We start from the raw sequence: 23,615 nt of genomic DNA on the forward strand, positions 1-23,615 counted from the left end.
ATTGCAGCCGCCTCTGGAGCTGAAGCACTGCTATGTACTCCCTCTGCACCCAAATCCTTCATAGTGAGCTGTTTGACAGTGGTGATTCCACTCTGAAAATCCTTTGTTTTCAACAGAGCTTTCTCATCTTGCCTTGCTTACCTTGCCTTTTGGTCAGCTCTGCCTGCCTTACTTTCATGGGTCACTGTCTTCTGCTTAAGGCATACTCCCTATGCTTGTAGGGGCTGCAGTCCCTGTACTAGAGGGATTCCGTTTAGAAAACTCTTGAGTGGGGTGATCTGCAGGGAAGAGAGATTACACATCTACTGGAAAATTTGGAAGAGTCATGTCTGAGGGGTGGACAGCCCTACTGGTTCTGACCTCAGGCAAGTTAGTGCCTGTGCTGTCAACTGCCCTTGAAAGAATGTAGCTCAGGGTCTGCTTATTTCCCAGTTTTTCACCCTGCTTCCATGTGGTGTGATGTGCATATCTTCCATCACCTGAGTGATTGTCCCCTGCCAAACAGCCTGCTTCCAGCAGAGACATCTGTAACATCTCCAAACAGACCATCACAGCAAGATCTAAAACTAAGCCTCAGATCCAGGAAACCCCAGGGCACATCAGCCAGCATACCCCCACTTTGGGGTATCTCTAAAGCTTTCCAAGTCCAAAGCACCTGCCAGGCCAGAGGTGATACTACCAGACATTTGCAAATCAACATTTGATTATAATATTGGAAATGGAGTTACCAAAGAAAAAGCCTGAAGACATACATGTATATACACACAGACACTCACTTAACAACTACTCAGGAGCAGCACGCTCCTGCCCTGGCCCTACTCTCCCGTCACCCTTTCCATCAAACCGCAGCAGTTGTGTCTGGCAGCCCAGCAACATCGTCTGGCACAGTTGAAAGGGACAGTCCTCTCTTCTCCCTTTCAAAACTTCCTAGCCCTTGCCTTACTTACTCAGCAATCACACAAGCAGGAGCAGGTTAGTTCAGCAATGCAATGACAATCACTGTTTGAGCAGGGCTAGGGACACAACTCAGCCCATGGCTGCCACTTCCCAGAGTGGTTGCAAGGGCCAGCATGTGCAGCAGGACCAGCCTTTTGGCTGCAACACAACCCCAAATCAGAGCAAGCCACCCGTGACTACACTCCTCAATATCTCTTGAGTGACCCATCTGTTGTGTTCCTTAATTTATGTGTTCCTTCAACCTTTGCTGGCTTTTCTCCAAACACAACATTTGCAAGACTGAAGTAAAATTGTGTAAGTTGTAAACCTGAACAAAATATTCACTCTACACATAGTGTATTAACTCCTTGGATCTTGCTGGAAGCACTGCATGGAGCCAGTGAGTGACATGACTGCTTGCCTTGGTGCTATACTTTTTCCTAGAGAGGCAGCTACTAATTACACTCAGTACAGCACACTGGCAGCCTGGTCAGCCACAACCCTCAGCCAGCTGCTTCCCTTGCATCAATCCAAGTGAATACATGGCAGGGCAGTTTGCTGACTTGACAGAAACCTAACCCAACCCAAGAAAAAGTTTTCCATATGATCCCTGAAACCACAGAAAATTGGGAGCATCTTCTTACACATTCTGGGAAGGGGCATACCTGCTGAGAACCTTTCCCTTGTTCCAGTGAGAGGAAGAATGCTTTCTACCCGATTTTCCTCTCCTCCATTCGTGGCTGTGTTTGCTCTTTCCGCTACTGAAAATAGCCAGGCTGCCCTGAAATACTGAGCAGAGCTTTCTCCCAGAGCTACTGGCTATCCCCAAGGGAAATCATGTGGATTAGTCAGTGTCTGCAAACTGCTTAGTAAGAGAGGAGGAAAAAAAATACAAAAATAGATTTGTGTTAGGAATTGTTCTCTGCCCAAGGCATCACTGTAGATTTCTGGTACCCCACCACTCAACATTGTGATCCATGGGAAACTCTATCTCCCTGTTACTTTTTGGGTAGTTTACTGAATTTGCCATCCCCTTTCCCAAAACTTCTCATTCAGCAAAAGTGTGAGAGGCCAGTGAGTCTGAATAGGAGAGGAGGACTCAGCCACCTCATCTCTCTCCTGCAGAATCCTTTCACCCATGTTCTTTGCTGGGCAGCGAGAAAAGAGCAAGGTCCCTTTTTCTCTCTACCACCCTGCTTTTGGACAGACTCACACAGAAGCACTTTCTCTTACCTTTGGCTCAGGCCTGAAAGTGCAGGGCATGTTTTATCCCCATCACAGCACTTCCCTCCTGAGTCTCTCCAGTTCTTTCACAGTAACCTCATGTGTCCCTGGTGTTATGGGGGACTCAAAGATCATGCCTGGTCATCATCCTTTGCTTTCCTTTTCTCTCTTGGATAATGCTGGGAACTATCTTTTATTGGCAGACATGGATAACAGCAAGGTGATCTCTGATTAGAAGGCTGCATCAGGCTCGGGGTCTGGTGTCACGGCAGTCAGGAGGAAAGAGGTAGATGTCAGATGGGATGCAGATGGACAGGGAAGCTGAGAGCCAAAGAGCAGGCTGCCAGCTTGGAGCTCAGAAATTCAGCACTAAAGCACATGAGATACAAAAGAAACAGATGCAGGAAATAGCAAGAACAGTGCAATGACAGCACTCATTCACAGGGAACAGTCAGCAGCAGGAGTTCTTTCCTGTACTGACAAAAGCAACAAAAAGAAGCTGATTATTTCTCAGACCAGCAGCATGCTCTCCGTGCTGCTTTTATGCAAAACTGATGGACAGGATCAGCAGCCTTGCCAGGATCTGGAGCAACCAGCATGGGATTGAAGGCCTGCAAGAGACCCTGCTGAGGTAGAGAAGTTGAAGTAACACTGCTGTAGCAAGCATTCCTAGGACACAATGCAGTGAACAGAAACTCTGCTTCCTCCATGGAGGAGAGGAGCTTGCACTGTATCTCCCCATGTCTCCTAGCACAGACTGGCAAAGTGTGACACTGACCTACTGGCCTCTGAGGCTGCCTTGGCTCCTCCTGAGCACGTGCCATTTCTCTCTGTCATGGTTTAACCCAGCATCCAAGTATCACACAGCTCACTCCACCCACCCCACACCACCCAGTGGGATGGGGAAGAGAACCAGAAAAAGGTAAAATTGGTGGGTAAGATAAAAACAGTTTAATAACTGAAATAAAATATAATAATAGGAAAAAAGGAATTAAACCCAAGAAAAACAAGTGATACACAATACAATTACTCACCACCTGCTGACTGATGCCCATCCCATTCCCAAACAGCAATCACAAGAAAGAAACAAGCAGAGGAGGGGAACAGCACCACACAACTGATGATGACAGGGCAGGAGCAAGCAACTCAGGTTGAGGCAGCTACAGCCAACACAAATGCAAACACTCCCAATGCACGCTCATCATCTGAACTCCCTCCTCTGCACAAGATGCAGCTTACACAGCATCCACCCTGCCACCAGAGACTCCCTCTCCTGCCCTTCTGTAGCTTCACCTGTCAGGGCCCTGAAAGCACTAACAGGCTTTCATTGTCCAGAGCAGCCTCACCTGCGGCTCGACCCAAAGTCCCTGCCCATGGGGTTGGGCAGAGGGTGTGTTTGCATTTAAGCTCAGCCCAGGGTTCCCAGGCCCTGTCTAAGCTATGTTGAAGGAATAGTAGTCTCTGGCTGTGCTTTGTTGATCTTAACCTGTAGGCTGGTTTATCAGCCTGACCTCAGGCTTGCTTTGCCTTATCACCACAAACACGCTTGGCAATCGCTGGGGCTGATCCTGACCCAGTTTGACTGCAAGTGACCTCACCACCACGAGCTTGTCCAGCTATCTCAGTTCTTGGTCAAATCCAGCTGCTATGCTGGGCCTGCCTGGCTCTCTGTGGTCAGGTACTGTGGGAATGGGCCATGTCCAATGAGGGCCCTGGCTGCTGGCCTCAGGAACAGCCCCTCACAGCTCTCCTTGTCCTAGTGTGCAGCCAGCCCTTACTGCACCCTGATATCAGCTCTCCTGGTATGACTGCCAGGACAGCTGCACCACGAAGGGAACTCAACTTGTTTAAAAATAGCTGTGAGGAAAATGCTATCGGTTGCTTTTACCTGCATTGTTTCCCCAGTACATGTGTGTGTAATCCCAGAAATGGCATATAGGCACCATTAAGGTAGTAGAATAAAAGCAACAGAAAGCAGGGACTAATTAAGACAAGACTGCTGCCAAGAATGAGCTCTGTCAGCCTAGATCAGGCTTCAGTACCCAGCTCAGAAACTCCTCTCAGAGCAGCTTGAATCAGATATGTCAGCCAGAAGCCTCTCATGTTACTGCATGTGCCTAGCATATCAGGTCTCACTCTGACCATACAGTTAGAGCTTTGCCGATTCCCAGAACACAAGACCCTGCTAAATCTGCAAGGGTTTTTCTGCAGGGCTTTTTTTTTTTTCTCAACAACTCCGTTGTTCCTGATTGCATCTCTATGTCCCAATACTTTATGTATCTTCCTAAGACCATGGGTCCTAGGTTCCCATTGCAAGGAATTCTATTGTCTACCTTAACATCTGTGGATAATGTGGAAATGAGTGAAGAAAGCCCCTTTATATTTAAACTGAAAGTTGTCTTGTCCAGATATTAGTACATTTAACAATTTCTTTTAGTGACAAACTGGTGCTGCAGAGCAACCTCCTTTCAGAGGTAAGGAAATCCCATTGCATTCCATCTCTGTAATGCCATGCTCCTGATTAACTTTTGTTGTTGTTGTCATCCTTCTGAATCTCTCATTGCTCTGCAGTCACTTTTTCTTTTCGCTAAAGCACGAAATGGACTATATACCATTGACTTTTAGTTCACAACACAACCATATTTTTTTCTATTTTTCTCGCATTATAACTGAATGACTTTCTAGGCAATATCCTGCTGCTTCTAGGCAGGTAATAAATACAGCTGTTAAGGGCCCTGACATCATCTTTGCTCTGAAGTAACAACTTCCCTACCTTGGTTACTGCTTCATGATGGCTTGATTACTGTATAGCCAAGTAATAGCTTCTTGAAAGGTCCTCCCTGATTAAAACAGGGCTATGAAGATGGAGAAGGGTCTGAAGGGGAAGCCAGAAGGGTCTGAAGGGGAAGGATGAAGTCACTTTGTCTTTCAGCCTGGAGGAAACTGAGGAGACCTCATCCCTCATTGTGGTCTTCAATATCCTCATGAGGGGACGCATAGGGGCAGGTACTGATCTCTTCTCTTTAATGACCAGTGTCAGGATCTGAGGGAATGGCCTGAAGTTGTGTCACCAGAGATGTAGGTTTGATATTAGAAAAGGGTTCTTCACCCAGAGGGTCGTTGGGCACTGGAACAGGCTCCCCAAGGAAGTGGTCACAGTACTAGCTTGACAGAGTTCAAGAAGTGTTTGGACCGTGCTCTTCGGCACATGGTGTGACTTCAGAGATATCCTGTGCAGGGCCAGGAGTTGGACTCGATGATCTATGTGGGTCCCTTCCAACACAGGACATTCTGTAAATCATTTCCAAATCACCGTTTGCTTGTGCCAGTGTACCAGGCCCGGTGCCCTGAGGTCGGCTGCTGGAGCAGGCGATCCCTGTAAACGCTGCTCTGAGCTTTTTCTCCGGTAGCAGCTGACCCACGGCAGGCACTGCCCCATTGCTATTCTAAGGAGCCCTGCTCTCGGTGCGGGCCCGCAGCGGCCCCAAAAGGAGGGGCACAGCCACAAGGGCCCCCGAGAGCGCCGCGCGGCTCTGTGGCACTGCCGGACGCGCTCCGAGCTCACGGGCGTCTCGGCGCCTGCAACGTCCGATGTGCGCAAGGCGAGGCCGTGACCCCCGCGAGGCGTCGGGCCGGCAGCCGGGGCAGCGGCCGGGGTGATCCGGAGCTAAAGCTGTCCCACAGCCCAGGACCGGAGGAAAAGAAGGACCTTGCTCTCTTCTCCCTGTCCAGACCCACGGACGCGGCGGGGGGAGTGCCGGCCCAGCACGGACCTGCCGCGGCGCCGATTGGACCCCATCGGCTGCCGTCCCCGCGGGGGTGTCTGGGAAGGAGAGATCATGGCGGCGGAGCCGAGCAAGACGGAGATCCAGACCCTCTTCAAGCGGCTCCGGGCAGCGCCGGCCAACAAGGTAGCGGGGAGCGGCCGGGGGCCGCCGGACTATCCGTGTCGGGCTGTTGCCCTGCGGCCGTGACCTGCGCTCCGACCGGGCCCCGGTGGGCTCCGGGCTGCGTTGCGGCGGCTGTTGGGGCGGCCGGGCAGGGGCCCTTAGGGAGGGCCCGGGCAGAGCGGCCGGGGCCGCCGGGATGTGGCAGGGGGTGGCGGAGCGGCAGAGCCGTCGCCTCAACCTGGCTGTCTCTCTGCCTTCGCTTTAGTCGTGCTTCGACTGCGGCGCCAAGAACCCGAGCTGGGCCAGTATCACCTACGGGGTCTTCCTGTGCATCGACTGCTCCGGCGTCCACAGGTCCCTGGGCGTGCACCTCAGCTTCATCAGGTGCGTGGGGAGCGGGGAGCACGGTACCGCCGGCAGGCCCGGGGCAACCATCCCCCCTTGGTGTGGGAGCACGCAGGGATTGGGAGAGAAGCCTTATCACGGAGCGATCACCTCCGGTTTTATGTGGCTTGCTCGCTGGAGGTTCTGGGTCACTCAGTACTTCCAAGATGGAGTTTCCAAAGCACCTCAAGTGGAACATGGACATGTTGCTTTTGCTAGCCTTGCAGAAGCGCTCTCTGGACTTGGAATTGTAGGAGCAGAGACGAAAGTGTGGTGTGTGAATCTTGCCAGTAAGGCAGCAGTGTGGTGTATATACCTTCTCGTAAGGCTGAGCAAGGCAAAAAGAGGAATGTAATTTAATCTTTTCGGTATCAGCCTAATGGGGAAGATGGTGTTGGCTTTTCAGCCTAGTTCTTATTTCTGGTATTAACATTTTAAGTTAATAGAACTGTGACCTTTACTTGTTAGAAGTTGAGTAACTGATATGAGACATGCTGTATTCCTTAGCTTTACTTGGATGTATCCTCAGTTGCTTTGTCATGTGTTTTGGCCTAATCTGTGGGACGGGCTGAATATGACTCTCTCATGTTGTGGTGAGATCACATGTAGAACGAAAGTTCTTGACCGTGCTTTCCTAGCTCAAGCTCCGCCCTCTAAACAAGCATTACAAGTGAGAGATCCTCAAAATTTGGATAAAAGCTGGTCTTTTCCCTCACTTTAAAATTTGAAATGAATTTTTTATAGGAGCAAAGAAGCTCTCAAGATATTCTTTCCACCTTTGCCTGCTACACTTTGGGATAGTAGTGGAATATCTGACCATTTTAGGCCAGAGCTTGGTTTTGCATTTGGTTTGCCTGTTCTTTATTAATAGAAAAAATGGGTTCTCACACAGGTCCACAGAGTTGGATTCTAACTGGAACTGGTTCCAGCTGAGGTGTATGCAAGTGGGCAGTAATGCCAACGCGGTGAGGAGCCTCTGTAGGCATTTTGCTTGCTTTCCCTCTTGCTAATCCATATCCTCTGTTTATTGTCCTTTTCCTTTGTGTGGCATTCTTGGTACCAATCTCATCTGAAATGTGTAATGAAGGGGGGCATTTGTCAAGTGTGCTTGGAAGTCAGACTGTGATCTTTGCATGCATTGTTTTCTGAAGTGCAGAGCTGTCATTTTTTTGCACCTCATTTAAATGAGAGGCATAGCCTTCTTAAATGATAGGAGTTAATAACACTAGTTTGAAAGCTCACGCTCAGCATTGTGACTCAGAATCATCCCTCTGTAGAGAAGATGGATGATTTTTACAGGCTCCTGGAGTGAGACTTCTTGTAGAAAGCTGATCAATGAATGGTTGGTTCATGCTGTGCTCTCAGTATATCATCCCCTGTCTCTGGGAAGTTTTCTTTTTCTCTTGAGTTTGTCTAGTGCTTGCTTGAGTGGGATCTAGCAGTCAGGAGACTGAATATTCCTCTCTTTTCAGACTGCGTTCTTCCGCCAGCACGGCTGTACCACCACAGATGCCAATGCTAAATATAACAGTCGAGCTGCCCAGATGTACAGGGAGAAGATCCGGCAGCTGGCAAGTGCTGCCATGGCCAAGTATGGCACTGATGTAAGTCTGAGAGCTCTGGAGTGCTAGATGTGTAGTGCTGGATGCTGAGTCTTGTAGGATATCTTCTTTTTTCCCTCTCCTCTCTTTAGTTGCTTATAGATGGACTGAGTGGAGCCCCTGGGCACTCCCCTGACAAGAGTGATGCTGATTTCTTCACAGAACACACACAGGTGAGAAGAACTACCTAAACCAGGCAGCCTTAATAGCTCTCCAATAGCCAGCTGTTCAGCCAGGAGCAGTCCCTTAGCTTGGAAGGACTCTAAATTGTATTCAGTATATACTCTAAATTCAATAGTAACATGGAGGAAGTAAGATTCAGTCATCTGCCTGGGACATAGTCACATATCTGAACAGTCCCTGTAATATCCATGTCTTCTGTTTTTGAGACCATCTTTAACTTCAAGAAGTACTCAGAGCTAGCAGCTATGCCCTGGAAGATGCTTTGTGTGCTGTGTTAATGCTTAGTTTCTTTGTACAGTTAAAGCAAGAACTAGCTATTACTTTGAACTTCTGGTTTAGAAGAAACTTTTCAGTGCACAGACCCTGGTAAAGTGGATTTGGGCAACTGCAAAATGCCAGGTAGACTTTCTCAGGTGCATAGAGTGATGTGAGTATTGGCTGTATGGCCAGTAGAGACAGTGGAAGAGGAGATTAATTTTTTCCAGGAAAACTCATTCACACTTTCTCCCAGACTTAACCTCATTTCCTTTAACCTGGAAAGTCCTCCCATTAGCCAACTGTCAAACGATTCTATCATTCCTCCTATTCCTCCTGGCCATTTATTCAGCTTAGCTTCCTTGTCTTTTTTTTTTTTTTTTTTTTTAATTTTTGTCCCTGCTAAGGGAATATGGACTTGTCTATATGTTATCTTCAAGGAAGGCATAGTCTGAAGTTTGGAACAAGTTTCCTTTGGCCTAAAATTGAATATAGGTCACTAAACCTGTAGTAAATTTGGGATTGTTTGGTTCATTCATCTTCTGCAAATAACTGGAATGAGTATCTCCTTGCAGTCCTCCAGTACCTGGGATGTAGCAGATGCCAGCCAGAATCCTGCACAGTCTTCTCTGGAGGTGGAAAAAGCAGCAAAGTCATCAGAAGGCAGTGAAGTTTCGAGTGAGTTCTTTGCTGAATAATTTTTTCTGAGAACCTGCTTTCGTTTCCAGGAGAATACAGTTCTGTACCACTGTTGAAAGGGCTGAACTTTTCCTTTGGTTCAGGATTGAAGGAGTGGAAGTTCTGTGCACTCTTATGATGTTTAGTTAAATTAATGGAGACTTCTAAAAACACTGCTCCATTTGGGATCAGTTCTTTGCTTTTCCTGAAACACACACAAAACTGTTTTGGGGATTAGCTGCCCCATTTCCCTGCTTTCAGACATAATGATTTGTCTAAACACTCTTCTCTATCCCTTGAATTTGGTGGGTCTGAAAATGACATAGGACAGAAAATTTTCTAGGATGAAGGACAAGGAAACCAAGAATCTGGAGGTATAGCTGTAATTTGAAACAGCTTTGTCTATTTCTCTGCAGTGTTTGCTCTCTTTTACTCTGTTAAGAACACTGCAGAGGGAATTGCTCTGTGGAGGTGTAAAGCTGTTGTGCTTGGAAATTGCATATTTCAAGCTGTAACTGGATTTATTTGTGGGGGCAGAGGAGCTAGGAGACATGCAGTGGAATTGTGAACATACTGGAAAGAACAGGTTTGAGAATCAATCTGTTGACTGTTCTCTTCTGGTTTTGTGCCCACAGATCCTGGCCAAGGTCCATCTATTGACTTGTTGAGCACATCTCCTAAAGCTCCTCTAGGTAAGTAAGACTCTTCACTCTCAGATCAGTCTTGCTCTTGTACCCACTGCTCAGTAGTAAGCTCAGTGAAGCTGGAAGCAGTGAGCCAGTTTCCAGAATGTCTAAACGAGCTTATCTCCCTGTGGAGCCAGTACTTAGGATGTTCCTGAAGCCCAAAACCAAGCCACAGTTTTCTGGAGGTTTCCTCCTCCTTTGGATGATTGAGTTCAAAGCTGTTGCTTTCCCAAAAGCATGTTCTCCTGGGTTTGAGCTTTGGACAAAACTTGGTATTTGCATATTTAGAACTTGGGTGATCAAGGCCACATGGCTGGTTTTTTGGTTTGTTTCCTCACAGAACCTTTGGAGGCAAATGAATTTTTAGTTTTCAGAGTAATGGGGATTTGTATCTCTTTCTCCCTTGCCATTACTGTCCTGGTTGCACAGAGAACATGTAGCTGGAGCTTCTTTCCTTATTGAGAGCATGCTCCTAGCTCACAGTGGGTTCATTCTGGGTGGAAGGCCTGTGTCCTCAAGTGTCTGTTCATTCCCCGTGTTTTACGTCTCTTCCTCAGACATGTCCATGTATCTGTCAACACAAGGGGCCGCTCCTGCTGGAGGTAACTGGCTAACAGCTGGCCTGCGTTGGCTGCTTGTGACAACTCTGCTTGCCCCTCCTGAGATTCTGCCTTCAATTCTAACTTTAGCTTCCTGTGCTTAGAGGGAGAGAACAAGCCACAGCTTATATGTGTTGTATTGAGATCTAAACCAGATATGTCATATCTGTAAAGAGACCTTATTAACATTTCTGTTTCCTGACAGTATAAAAAACCCCAAAGACAAAACCAAACAACCTCGAATCAAGTGTTAGGAACGAGTGGAAAACCATTTCAGATAGTGAGAATGTTTTGAATCTCCTTATTTAAAAAAATTATGATAAGACTAGAAAAGATAAAAGAAAGGCTGTCAAGAATAATCTATGGGCTAACAAAAGTCATGTGGCTGTAGAAAGTCAGGAGGCACACACATGCAGAAGAAAAGCCCAACAAGGGCAGTAAAAGATTTTGGAGCTACCTATGGGAAGCTGGAAGATGTTTTGGGCAGTCCCTCTCTGCTTTGTTCTTACACTTTTCCCCAGACATCTGCTGCTTGGCTGGCGCTTGTCTGGTTTTACAAGTGTGGCATGCCCTCAACAGTGACAAGTGCAAGGTGTTGGGGAACCTGTTGCTTTTACAGCTTGCTGCACTTTAGGTCCCTTTTTTTTGGTATGTTCATGTAAACACGACTTTAGGGTTTTTGCTGCTTTGTCCCTAAGGCATTGGTGAGGCACTGACCTTCACATGCCTCTGAAGCTGTGTTTTCTTGAATTTGTGTATGAAATAAACCTAGTCTTTCTCTAACTACCCTGATCCCTACTGGGTGGGGTCACCTACTGCATAAAACAGAGGAGTTATTCACAGTTCTTCATTCAATTATAAGTTGCTCCAGAAATGGACATGCTTTTTTTTAGGCCACCAGCCTGTAACTGTGGAGCTTCTACACGCATCTTTCTTGCCAGGGTGAAATCACCCAGGCTTCTGATGTGAAGCTGCATGGTGTGCCCTGGATGCTACCGCAGCTGGACTGTGGTGGATGTTCATGGGGGTTGCTATCTAATTTTGGCCTCTTAAATTAATTCACTTCTGCTTATTTGCTGCTTCCCTTCTCTTGCAGAACTTAAATCCTCCCTCATTGGAAAGAAGAAGCCAGCAGCTGCCAAGAAAGGGGTATGTCTGAGCTCTTTCATGGAGGGGAGGTAAAGCATGTCTTGCATTTCTGCTGTCCTTTCCCTGATCCTTGCTTTCTGCCCTTAACAGCTGTGTGACAAAGCTGTAGACATCTGTTTTTGGGAAAGGAGACCTTAAGCAAGCCTGTGTATTATTACAAAAAAAAATTAAGTTCTGGATCATTACTGGTTGTGGTCTGAAGCGTATGTGGCTGATCTCCAAGTGCTTGGCCACTGGTGGGTTAACTCTTGGGTGTTCTTCCATACTGTGCTGCAAGCTCTTTTGGGTCTGTAGGCTGTGACTGCACAGGGAGACTGAAGGCCTCACTGGTGCAGCAAGAAGTAGGATTCAGGTTTTCTTCTACAATGAACAATCTAGGATGAAGAATTCACAGGATTTTGTTTTTGTTTTTCAAGTTGGGTGCAAAAAAAGGTCTTGGAGCCCAGAAAGTAAGCAGCCAGAGCTTCAGTGAGATTGAGCGGCAAGCCCAGGTGGCAGAACAGCTGAGGGAGCAGCAGGCAGTGGAGTCCAGGAAACAAGCTGAGGAGTCCATGTAAGTGCCCTGTTTGGGATGAGTACCTTGCATACCTAAGGCAGAAGTAGTGTGAGGTTAATGCTGTTCACCCTAGGATCACCAAATATGACTACAGAACATACTGCATGAGAGGATGAGCAGTAGCTATATGCCAATATGGCCCTTGCAGCAGGGCATAAGTTATACTACTGTGTTTTATTCAAATTAGCACTCCTGGAAGAGTTTAGGGAGCAGATACTTCTGTATTGTGTGTTTCTGTTCACCTTTGGACAGGACTGAAAAAGGGTAAGGCTGAACTGGATGGATCATTCTGGGTGCAGGGGGGGAGAAGATAGACATTGTGATGCTTACAGTAAGGAAATCATGGTTAGCCAAAGAAGAGTTGAATCCCAGTGGAGGTGAGATGGCAAAACAAGCAATAGCTTCTGTGCAAGGATTGTTGGCAGAACTGTTGTGAAAGTGGCTGTTTTGAAGGGTGGTTGGGGTTACTTTACCACTTGTTCCTCTACAACATGGGCAGCAAGGGAGGGTAGTGAGCTGCTACCCACCATGGCTCTTTCCCTTAGAGTCACCTCAATGCGACTGGCTTATCAGGAACTGCAGCTTGATCGGAAGAAGGAAGAGAAGAAACTCCAGAACCTTGAAGGGAAGAAACGTGAACAAGCAGAGAGGCTGGGAATGGGACTGGTGTCCAGAAGGTACTTGGCTGTGGATGGCATAGGACAGACAGGTGTCTTGGAAGTACCCTGCTCTGGAAAAGTTTCTTGAAGGCAGTAGTTTCTCTTGTAACAGATAAGGAGATGAGTTAAGTGCTCATATGCTGGTCTCTGACTAAAAATGCTTCAGGCCCCAAAAGGAATAAGCATTCTGTTCAAAGGTTGTGGTTCTCATTTGAGCTTTTCCACAGATATGTGTGGCCTGTCAGTGTCTAGCACTAGAGCCGTGCTGCTTGACAGGTGTCCCCCTGCAGAATCCTTCCTTCAAGAAGGTAGCTCAAGACTTCTGAAGGAGTATAGATAAGTAATGAAGGGGGCTGACATCCCACAACTATCCCTCAAAACTTGAGTCACTTGCACCCTGCCTGCGAAGGCCAGATTCAGTTTTGAGGTACACTGGTTGTAGGGACTGGATGCTGTCAGACCCATCAGCCCTGACTCTGCCTGTTTGTTGTGCTAGTTCTGTTTCACACTCGGTGATGTCTGAGATGCAAGTAATTGAGCAGGAGACGCCGCTGGTAGCAAAATCTTCCCGCTCCCAATTGGACTTATTTGAAGATGGTGGAAGCTTCACATCTGGACCCCCCAAGTAAGACTTAGCTTCAGTGTAGTCTTGTCTTACTCCTGAATTTCATGTCTGGCCTAAATAACCTATTTTTGGTGTGTAGGTACAAATACAGTCCCTTCTCATTTGAAGATGCGTTTGGCTCACGATGGGAAACGGACTCTTCATGGGGTATGGACAAAGAGGAGGAACCGGAGGTGACCATTTCCAGTATTCGGCCGGTTTCAGAGAGGTAAAGTGCTTGCCACTGCTAGTGTACCTTTTGCCCCTTGTATAGGGGACAAAGGATGAGCGTGGGGGCTGTGGCATAGATGCTGCTGTGTTACAGCAGGAGCCTTGTGCAGAAATATAACTTGCACAGAAAAGCCCAAGAAAAAGGGCCTTGAGTGAAAGGGCCTTGGACACTTCTTTGCCTGTCATATTCATAAATTTATACAGCCTGTGGCCATCAAGTCCTGACTGTCCTGAAATGGGGAAAGGAGAGCCCCAATATAACTAACACTTAAGGATGTCTTGCTTTCCTTTGATTAGATGAGGTCTGAGACAGAAATCTGATTCTTTACTGTGTTGGTGAGCTTCATCTGAGATGTCTCTTCTTGTTTCCTCAGACCCACCAGTAGGCGGGAGATGGAGAACAGGCCGTCCATGGTGGAATCCAATGAAGCTCGGCAGAAGTTTGCAGGGGCTAAAGCTATCTCTTCAGATATGTTTTTCGGGCGGGAGGCGGATGCTGAGGTAGATGCATTCTGCAGTGCTTAACACTGGTACAGCTCTGGCTTTACCTCCTCCTCTTTGCTCAGGTCCTACTTTGTTCCTTTCCTATATAACCTTTTTGTTTTGTTTTCTGCTGCAGTATGAAGCCAGATCCCGACTACAGCAGCTCTCGGGCAGCAGTGCCATCAGCTCTGCAGATCTGTTTGGAGAGGCTGACAATGTGCACTCAGGTTTGTTAGCACTCAGTGGGTTGAGGGAGGGCTTTGGAAGACCTAGACTAGAGGGGATCAGGGTGCTTTCTGGAGCTGAAGGACTCTGGGATAACTCCTCCTGGTTCTTGTAGGCGGCGTGTCTATTGGAAATGTCCTGCCTGCAGCTGACATTGCACAGTTCAAGCAAGGAGTGAAATCAGTGGCCGGCAAGATGGCTGTCCTGGCCAATGGGGTGATGAACTCCCTCCAGGTGAGGTTACACGATGGCACCTTCAGAAAGGCTGTTGTCATGTTCAGGGACTTCTACCATAACCTGGCTTCCACTGGAATTATCACTATCTTCTCAAATTATGTGGAAAGTCCCAGGTAGACACTTGTCTTTTTTAGCTGATGACTACAGTACGATAGCTGAGCAATTCCAGGTGGCCAGTGAACTCTGCTTGGCCAGCCTTACTGTCCTGCTGGACAGGGCACCTTGTTATGTCAGATACACCTTTTCCCATAAATTCCAGGCAGAATTTAAAAAGTCAAGGTCATTTTACTTTCTGCTTTTGTATGGTGTCCTGTGTAGATAACCTCACACTGCATTAAAATACCAAACCCCCCAATTTCTTGTTATCCGTCTCTGGATTTTGCATGAAGGTGTTGTAGCAAGGTGTCTCTGTCTGTTTCCTTCTCAGGATCGTTATGGTTCATATTGATGACCCAGGGACTGCAACTCAAAGGGAAGCCAGCAAGAGGCACTGATGCCACCTTTGCCTGGAGTAAACCCTGCAGGATTGTCTTATTTGTCTGGGTTGGGTGGGGAGGGGAGAAGGTAAGCGGAGGGGGTCAGGACATGGCTGTGCCCAGGATGCTTTCTGAATATCTCTGGATTCCACTCTATTAAAAATCAATGTGCCCTCATATCCACTGCTATCTACTAGCCAGTGGAGACAGGCCTTCTTACAGGGTTAACCTCATTGGTGTAAAAGATATGACAGAACTCCTGGGCTGCCCTCATCAGTGCTCCTGTCCTTCTTTGGCCCATAACTTAGCTCACCAAGTGACAGAGGAAAGGGGAATGCTATTTTTCTGAACATCATGTGACATGACTGTTTTTTGTTCTGATCACTGCTCCCAATCCATGGTGCTGTGGAGTCCTCTGTATTTGCAGAGTTTGCCTTTTACCGTGATCTAGTCCTTTTTACTGTCTTCTAAACCAGCATATATGAATGCAGGAGAAAAAAATCAAAGCAAAGATTATTTTTTTAGCTTCTAACTACATCATCAGCAAAAAAGGCCCAGGTAAAGAAGTAAAGAAATTGACTGGATCCCTGGCTATTTTGTTGCCCAACTTTGGATCAGATCAAAGTACTGAGCCTCTGACTTAACCATGAAATGCAGCAGTGAGGACTGTCATTTTCGTCCTGTTCAGCTTGGTCTCTGGTTTTAGCAAGAGTGTTTTCCTTGGACTATGGTGTTGAGGATGAGGTAGTAAGAAGAAGGGTAGGAAAGGGCTAGTTACCCACTGTCAGCAAAAGAGAGGCGGGGGCTGCTTGTTCTGAAGCCTTCTGTTTGGGACTGGGAAGAGGCTTGCACCTTGCACGGGCTTCCCCTCTCCTGTCCAGTTGAGGGGCTGCGGTAGCTGCGGGCGGGAGGGGAAGGGTTACTCCGCCGCTCTGTGCTGATGTTTCACCTCGGTGGGGCATGAGGGGGGTCAGGGTCAGATCTTCCTGTTCCTTGTCCCTGTGCCCTGAGGGAGTTGTGTCAATGTCACAGCACCCACAGTGGGCTGGGGCTCCAGGCAGCGGTGGTGCAGCTGCAGGGGTGGTCTGGGCATGGCCACAACTGCCACCCTGGCACTTGGGGGTGGGCTGGGCGCCTTCCCCGGCCGAGGTGAGGGGCTGGTGGGGCCCTGGAAGGTGGCTGGAGCCCTGCGCTGGTCCTGCCCACCAGATACCGCTCCCCCTGAGGAGGGGCCAGGGCAGCCCAGAAGACCCGAAGACCCAGACGCAGCAGAGGCCTGACACAGCGTGCTTTATTGCCAGGCTGTCACAGCCACTCACTGAGCTGGGAGAGAATGCACAGATCATAAATAATTTAACTTACAATAAATAAATAACCCTGCCAGCACCCTGGTACAAGCTTTGGGTTACCAGCCCCTGGTAGCCCATGCTGCAGCGCTTCATGACCAGGAGGAGCAAGGAGGCTCCCAAAGAAGCATGAGAAACAGAAGTTCCCCAGGAAATAACCAGTCTATGGAAGCTGGGGCACAGGAGCGGGGCTAGATAAAGCATTCGGGTCTGTGGAGGTTAAAACTGCTGCATTGGTTGCCATTAATGCAATGTGATGCTACTTACTTTTGTAGTTTTAAGGGCTACGCTGCTGCTACAACAATACCAATATTTACAAAAAACCCCAATGCGATCTCATTTGAGAACTGCTTCCTTTTCCCTTAGTGCTTCTGCCCACCCAGCAGTGTGCTTGCAATCCATAGCACCTGTGGCCAAGGAATTTAAAGACCCTCTCCCTCTGTTCCAAATCCTCTGAAATTCACTTTTCCAAATGAATGTAACGTGCTGTTGGAGAGAGGGGGGAACCTCACAGAAGGGCACTCAGTACAGCAGTGGAGCTAGACAGCACCATGCAGTACTTACTGCAATCTAGCTTAATTGCTGTATTTGCTTTGGCAAGTCTTGGACACATGGAGGAGAAAGCACAAAGCAGAGACAGGTTGCATGGCAATATGTAAGCTGCCCTTTTTAGGAACTTCAGGAATTTCCTTACCTTTGATCATATGCGCGTGCAGCATTACTGGGAAGAATAGTAGAACACCAGTGCAGAGCTGCTGCTGGCCATTTAACCACTCTGTTATCTGGGCCAAATCTGAACAGAGCTACACAACAAAACACTGGCAAGCGGCCTGCAGTAGTACTCCAGCTGCTTCAGCAGGTGCTGAACTGCGGAACTGGAAGGGAGCGCCCCGGTGAGAGCATACCCAGCTGGTTCCGTGGTGGCAGAGCTGGCGGATGCTGCCTTGTCCTGCTTGCCAGCAGAGGGAAGCATAACTCTGTAGCTGTAAACGGCTTCTGCAGAGGAGCTATTCCTGCACCGATTTGGAGCTAAGAAAAAGGCAAGTTGTTCCTGGGAAAAGATGGGTGAGCCCGGCACCGGGGATTAGCACAGCCACACACACACACTGGTGACGCAGACAGAACCCACTGTTAGAGCAGATGCTCTGGGAGGAGCTGTTCCTCCAGTGGGTTCTGGAGAAACCCAAGATGGGAATGGTGCCCACCCTCACAACCTTCAGTTTTCAGAGGAATCTGTCTCTTCATTGGAGCCTTCACTCTCAGCATCCATTTTTCGACGATGGTGTAGAGGTTTCCAGGGTGAGTTAATCCTGGGCGAGTTACGAACGGGCATATTTGCTGTGTCTGCACTGCAGCTGGCAGGACCAGAGACAGAAAGCCCTGAAACCTGAGCTACCCTGAAAGAGAAAAGACAAATGCTTGGCAGCATGTTGCATAAACTTTTACTGCAGCACTTTTGGAGTCAACCTGGGAGGAAGACTTAAAACTAGCACAGGGATGGAAAGATGTTCATGGCATAGAGGGGGAACACTTTGGACTGGTACCTCCCAGACTCACTGTGGGAACCTTTTCCTGTTTAAACTTACCTTCTAGACTGAGCTCGTTCCTTCCAACACTCCTACTTTTCACCATCCAAAGTTTCCCTGTTCATTAGAGACTGCTGCTTCCTCTAGATCCCTCTTTGAGTCACACTCTTCCCCTCTGTTTCTGAAGACTTTTGTAAGGATTTTTTGTTAACTGCACTGAGGCACCACAAAGAAGCCCTTCCTGTTCAGGGTGCTCTTTTAGCTGCTTTATTGTTTTGTAGTGTAGCAGAGGAATAGGACAGTACTTTATTACACTATTCTTTAGCATGCTACCCTTAATCTGTTGCTTTATCTCCTAGTTTAGGCAATTCCACTTACAATTTCTCAAGTTCCTGATCCATGGCAGGGTCCAGAAACAAGTCTCCTTTATCTGGCAGAGCCCCTGGGGGGAAAAACAACAACCAACGAAGTATCAGAGCAGAGTTAGGCTATTCATTCTTCAAGAAAAGTGTTCAAGCCATAGCAGCATCCAAAATACGGCCTGCAAGACAGAGAACATTTTTCTTTATACCTATTAGAGAAATGGACACTGAATGTTGAGGATCATAGATTAAAAATGATGATCCATTTTCTGTGTCTTTCACACATGCTGTAGCTGAGCTCAGACTAAATGGGAGGCAGCCTCAGTAGTCTCACTTCCTACAACCCTGAGGATTGGCAGTTTTCATTCACTGTACAAAACTACAGAGTAGTCTGACAACTTTGGGCTTTTGGTCATTGTCCAGTATAGTCACCAGTCCCGGATCCTACAAGAGTAATAGTTGTGGTGTTGTCAGTGCCACAGCCTGAAACACGTGCTATACCACCCAGGGAAATTTATATTTTTGTGCCACCTGTGTTTCTTGTCACACACTGATCTTGGGGATGAAACACAACACACATTTAAGGTTTGTGCTTTCCCTGCAACTCAGGAAAGTCAGGTCTGACTCTCGTGCACGTTGTCGACAGGAGTTAAGTGTGGATGAACTGTGCTCTAGCACTGCTTGCTGTCTGGGTGTGAGCATGAAAGGCTGGGCCAGTACTTGGGTACCCTCTCAGCATAAGATCAGCATGCTCCTTTTCACATTAGAAACCCTAGTCCAGATGAAGGACATGGTATAGTTCAGGACTAGAACAGCTGGTTGATGATCCTTGCTCTTCTCTGAAAATACTGGGACCTTAGCAGAGCCAGAAAGGAAGATGGGGCTCTTAGGAAAGCCCTCCTTCCTAATTCTTTAACGAACTCCACCTTGTATAGGGGTCATGAGAAAGTGTGATCAGCCAGCACAGAAATGACAGAGAACAGCACAGAGATTGCCTACCAGAGCCTGGAGAGTACCACTACACACCAGGACAAAAAACCCATTCGATAATCTATACCAACGGTACAGTGAGGAATGTTCTTTCTACGGTTTTTCAGGAGACCTGGGTGCTACACTCAATACATTTCAGAAGGGGCTTTGTATTCCTTGTGGGGACACAAATCTGTTTTCTGGCTGTGTTACCTTGCTCTTGAAGGAGAGGCTGGAGAGCCACTCATCCCACAGAGGCAGGCTGGCAGCAGTCATCAAAAATGTAGCAATGAGTGCCCGAAAACTAGAGTAAGTTTAGATCAGAACTCATTCCCCCATTTTTTTGGGTTCTGGTCTACTCCTGCAAATGAACAGGAAACCCTGGCACTGCAAAACAGTGTCAGGAGATCCACAGAAGCATCCCAGCCTGCTTCTTTCCATGGGCTCAATTAAAGGAATAAGCAACTAAAACTTAACTTGTTTCTGTAGTTGCAGAATGCACAGTGAAGTCTCTAGGGCACAAGACTTACTTGGGAGAGTTGATAAATGGCACTTAAAGAATTCACAAATCAACATTGACATTGGAGATACACTGCAGATTCCAGTCTGCCTGGCAAACTCATCAGCACTGTCCCAACCTGAACAAGCTGCTTTAATCCCTATCCCTGTTCCTTAAAAGGAGCTGCTGGCTTTGTCAGACCAAAACCACCTATGCCTGAAATGGCCCTCGCCAAAGGGCTTTGGGGAGCTTGTGATCCCCTACAGACCAAAGACTTATTGAAATCACCCTTCAGGGGAGATTAAAAGACACCAGGAAAAGAATCCTCCTTTCCTTGCCAAAACGCTAGCACCTGTCAGACTTGTGGCTGCTGCCCCTCCTCTGAGAGAGGCCTCAGCAGGAGGCTGGCAGAGGGCCAGAGGACAGGCCTACATTAATGGAAACGAAAACCCACTCACTTTGTAGATGGCACAATGGAGGCTGTAGGCAGGACTTTTTTTTTTCTTTTCATCTGTTTTCTTTGTGCTTGACTAGAAGTGGATTTCATAGGGCAAAGGAAAAAAAGATTTTGCTTGCTGCCATCCAGGCATCCTCTTCCTCCCAGTGAATACACTGCTTTCTAAGCCTGTTTGCAGAGGGGCTTGCAGGGCTGTATTCATGTACCTTTGATATATAATCTGCCCTGCCCCAGCAGCTTAAATGGTTTGCTGTAAGAAGGGGCTCAGCCAGGGAAGGCACACTTTTACTGTACTATGATACACACCCGTGCAAAAGAAGCAGCCCTCAGGCAAGGTACACCTTTTCATTGAGTTTTGTCTTTGCAATTAGGGACTGGCAGATACTCAAGCCTAGAAGAAGAGGAAGAGGATACTTACCCAAAGACAGAGAGAGCCTACCTGTAATGGCCAGGTGATTTGCTGAGTGGAGATGAGTGAAGATGAGTGTTTGGGAACACTCCCCCACACATACCCTTCCCTCCCTGCTCCTGCCATTTAAATTTATCTCCTGGATACAGTCTTGTCAAACAGAAAAGCCATTTCAGTTCCTCTTTGTAAGAGGAGGAAGAGCACAAGCAAGGCATATGGGGGAAATATGAAACCGTGAGTGAATTATGGATGGATTACTTACTGTCCTTTGCCAATGCAACACTGCTTCCTTGCTCCAAACCAGCACAACATAGAAACAAGCAGTGAGATGCTGGTTGGTAATCCCTGTGGTTCCCACAGCAGTGTGGTACAGATTTTTGTAGCAGTTTGTGTTTTATGATCAGATTTTCAGCAGGCCATAGATAGCTACTAGCAAGATCACACTGCCTTGAGGGAAGGTGGGGAAGAGCTAGGAAAGACTGGGCTTTGAACCTTTGAGACAAGGAAGCAGAAGAGGTTTTCCATTAGGTATGCCTTCTTTTCTTATAGATGAGAGCAGCCATTTAAAATCTGTGGGAGCACAAAGGGCTAAAACATAGGATGGCACCTCCATTCAGTAATCTTTGAGGAAGTTCCACAGCTTCAGGCAGACAGGCACAGTGTTGTGCTTTTAAAGTTAATCCATCGACAAAAAGATGAAAAACTTTCCCTCACTCACTTCCTAACAGTGTAAAATGTGGGTCATAATTACAAAGGAAATTCCACCGAAGTACAGAATAACTGAAAATCTAGAGCTGTATCATTCAGAGGAGTCTTACCTAGGGCTCGATTGATAGCCTGATCCTTTGCAAGAGCCATAAGGAATCCATAGAAGGTCATTCTCTGTGCACTACTCAACATTTCCTTCACAAGAGCAGAAGGTGGACAGCTAGGAAAGGAGAGACAGAGATCATCTTGTCTTCCAAATTACAATCTTTTTTTTTCTAAGGCCCAGCTCAAACTGGAGAAATAAACCCTTTTACCTGTTCTAACACTGTCAGGGTGCCCTGACTCAGTTTAAAACAAATAACCAGCAGCTTGCTTATTGAGCACTGGATCTGCTCCCCATTTGTTAAGCAACATCTCTGAGCTGGGGGACATCCCCAGGAGCAGTCTTACCTGTCTTCATTCCAAGCACAGTGAGAAAAGCCTAGATGCACTCAGAGGCATACGCATGCCAAGCCCTAGCATGTTCTTTCAAAAATCCTCTGGGAAATACTTTCTTTGAGAAGTCAATAAACTTTCATAGAAGTGTTAAGTTTGGAAAAGACTACGACCACTGAGTCCAGTGGTTAATGGAGCACCACTGTGTTCACCACTAAACCATGTCCCTAACTGCCACATCTACACATTTTTGAACACTTTCAGCAATGCTGCTATCACACTATTATCAGTGATAGTCATCTAAGGGGCAAGAAAACCTCTCCAATGATAGCCTAAATATGTCAGAGAACACTATTTAGGTGAGGACTAAATTAGCATATACCCTTCTTCTACACTCACCGTAACCCCTGGTCCTGAGTTCTAAGCAGTATCTTCATGGTGATTCTTGCTCTTGACCAATACTCCTTGAAGGATTTGATGCAAAATCAAACTGCCTCATGAAGAGGAAGTGTTGAACAGTCATTGGTGTAGTGGTATCCCTGGGAGATGTGGGGATGGGCTGGTGATCCCTCAGGCAGAAGTGGTTACCAAAGCCTGACTGAGTACAGAGCTACGGCATGAAAGGCTGGGAATGGCTCCCCTCATAGTGCTGTGCAAAGCCTGACCTACCAGACAGGCTCACAGTACTCATCCCATCTCAAGTTCTCAGGACATACAAGGAATGTAGAGCTTTTGTTGTTTAAAGGAACAAAACAACTCATCAACTCCATGCTTAGACATCTGTAGCACTGGACAGCAGTTCAGTGGTAATTTTGTGGATTACAAATTTGGATTTGGAAACCTAACACAGAAATCAGGTGGAATTGTGTCCTGAGTTATTTTGTGTTTCTAGACCATGACCTTCTAGGAGGGTGTATACTCATTACCTGCAAGAAACTATGATGAAAGTGTCTGTCAAAGCTACACAGTAAAGTCTGCTATTGCTCCATTCCCTGCTGAACTAAAGCTAGTCTTGTGCCAGGGATCTGTAGCTGGAGATCAGCTCCAACACAGCCTTGGGTACAGACTGACAGTGTGAACTTGCCTAGGTACTAAGGCTTCATACTCCATCCACCCAGTGGGCTCTTTGAACTCCCAAGAACACAACTGCACTTGTTTAGCCCCTCCAGGTAACTCATGATGCATCTCTCCTTGATGAAGGTGTCAATGCAGAAGTGAGATAGAGAGCAGAAACCCAAATCAATCTATTACTTCAAGAACCAGTCCAAAACCCATGCTTCTGTGATCCATGAAATTGTTTCGCTCATTTGGTTAAAGCTGTTCAGCTATGATGTTTCCCTTCATACTTCTTCAATGAGATCCATGTGTGAATATCAGCTTGTTCAAAGTCCTCTATTTCTTCACAGCTCCAGCCTTACAAAGTGTCTCCAGAGAAACAGACTTGAAATTTATATCTTAGACTTCGTTCGTACCTGTATTTTGATCTGTCACACAAGGACTCCAGGCACTGGTAGAAGAGAGATGCCTCTACTCCTTCAAGTGGGTTGCAGTCATTTGGGGGTTGGCGCTGCCGATGTTGCCCAGAGGATGATGTTGGCACAATCACAGTATTTGGATTCTTACCAGCCAGTAGGTCTTGATAAATGGCAGCCACACTTTCCAGGAACTCTAAAACAACAGAAAGCCATTTAAAACTCAGGGTTGGAACTGGCAAAGCCTCCTCCTGACCTACCGGACTGTGGCTTAAACTGTTGTTCTGTGTTGTACATAGCACCAACTGGAAATAAGCACAGCTCTACAGCAACCTGCATATTCAGAACAGATATTATGCAGTCCCATACAGCCATT

General features: G+C 47.2%; 2 protein-coding genes across 5 annotated transcripts in view; one reads left to right on the forward strand and one right to left on the reverse strand.

Annotated features, from left to right (window-relative positions):
* Positions 1 to 5,475: 5,475 nt before the first annotated feature.
* On the forward strand, positions 5,476 to 15,640 carry ARFGAP2 (ADP ribosylation factor GTPase activating protein 2). Of its 3 annotated transcripts, XM_042038427.1 has the most exons (17): positions 5,476 to 6,071; positions 6,316 to 6,434; positions 7,327 to 7,399; positions 7,907 to 8,038; positions 8,128 to 8,208; positions 9,049 to 9,151; positions 9,787 to 9,843; positions 10,395 to 10,439; positions 11,533 to 11,585; positions 12,002 to 12,138; positions 12,687 to 12,818; positions 13,297 to 13,425; positions 13,505 to 13,633; positions 14,010 to 14,136; positions 14,255 to 14,345; positions 14,459 to 14,577; positions 15,008 to 15,640. In XM_042038427.1, the coding sequence occupies exons 1-17, from the start codon at positions 6,000 to 6,002 to the stop codon at positions 15,026 to 15,028; spliced, it is 1,620 nt and encodes a 539-aa protein (XP_041894361.1). In that variant the 5' UTR covers positions 5,476 to 5,999; the 3' UTR covers positions 15,029 to 15,640. The 3 variants fall into 3 exon arrangements, with proteins under 3 accessions (XP_041894361.1, XP_041894362.1, XP_041894363.1); XM_042038428.1 differs by lacking the exon at positions 10,395 to 10,439 and having other exon boundaries at positions 5,481 to 6,071; XM_042038429.1 differs by lacking the exons at positions 5,476 to 6,071; positions 6,316 to 6,434 and having other exon boundaries at positions 7,390 to 7,412.
* A 689-nt stretch (positions 15,641 to 16,329) lies between these two features.
* CUNH11orf49 (chromosome unknown C11orf49 homolog) overlaps positions 16,330 to 23,615 on the reverse strand; it is an 81,693-nt gene continuing 74,407 nt past the window's right edge. The window contains exons 6-10 of one of the 2 annotated variants that reach the window (XM_042038431.1): positions 23,240 to 23,435; positions 21,443 to 21,552; positions 18,307 to 18,370; positions 17,617 to 17,799; positions 16,330 to 17,453 (exon numbers count right to left, since the gene is read on the reverse strand). In XM_042038431.1, coding sequence (XP_041894365.1) covers positions 17,619 to 17,799; positions 18,307 to 18,370; positions 21,443 to 21,552; positions 23,240 to 23,435 — 551 coding nt within the window. In that variant the 3' untranslated portion in view covers positions 16,330 to 17,453; positions 17,617 to 17,618. Of the gene's footprint in view, positions 17,800 to 18,306; positions 18,371 to 21,442; positions 21,553 to 23,239; positions 23,436 to 23,615 lie in introns of both variants that reach the window. The other variant, XM_042038430.1, reaches the window with a different exon arrangement.

The sequence above is a fragment of the Corvus kubaryi genome, unplaced genomic scaffold (genome assembly GCF_017639235.1).
Source record: "Corvus kubaryi isolate FWS band 111438036 unplaced genomic scaffold, C.kubaryi_AGA036_p1.0 37392, whole genome shotgun sequence".
In the NCBI taxonomy this organism is placed as follows: Eukaryota; Metazoa; Chordata; class Aves; order Passeriformes; family Corvidae; genus Corvus; species Corvus kubaryi.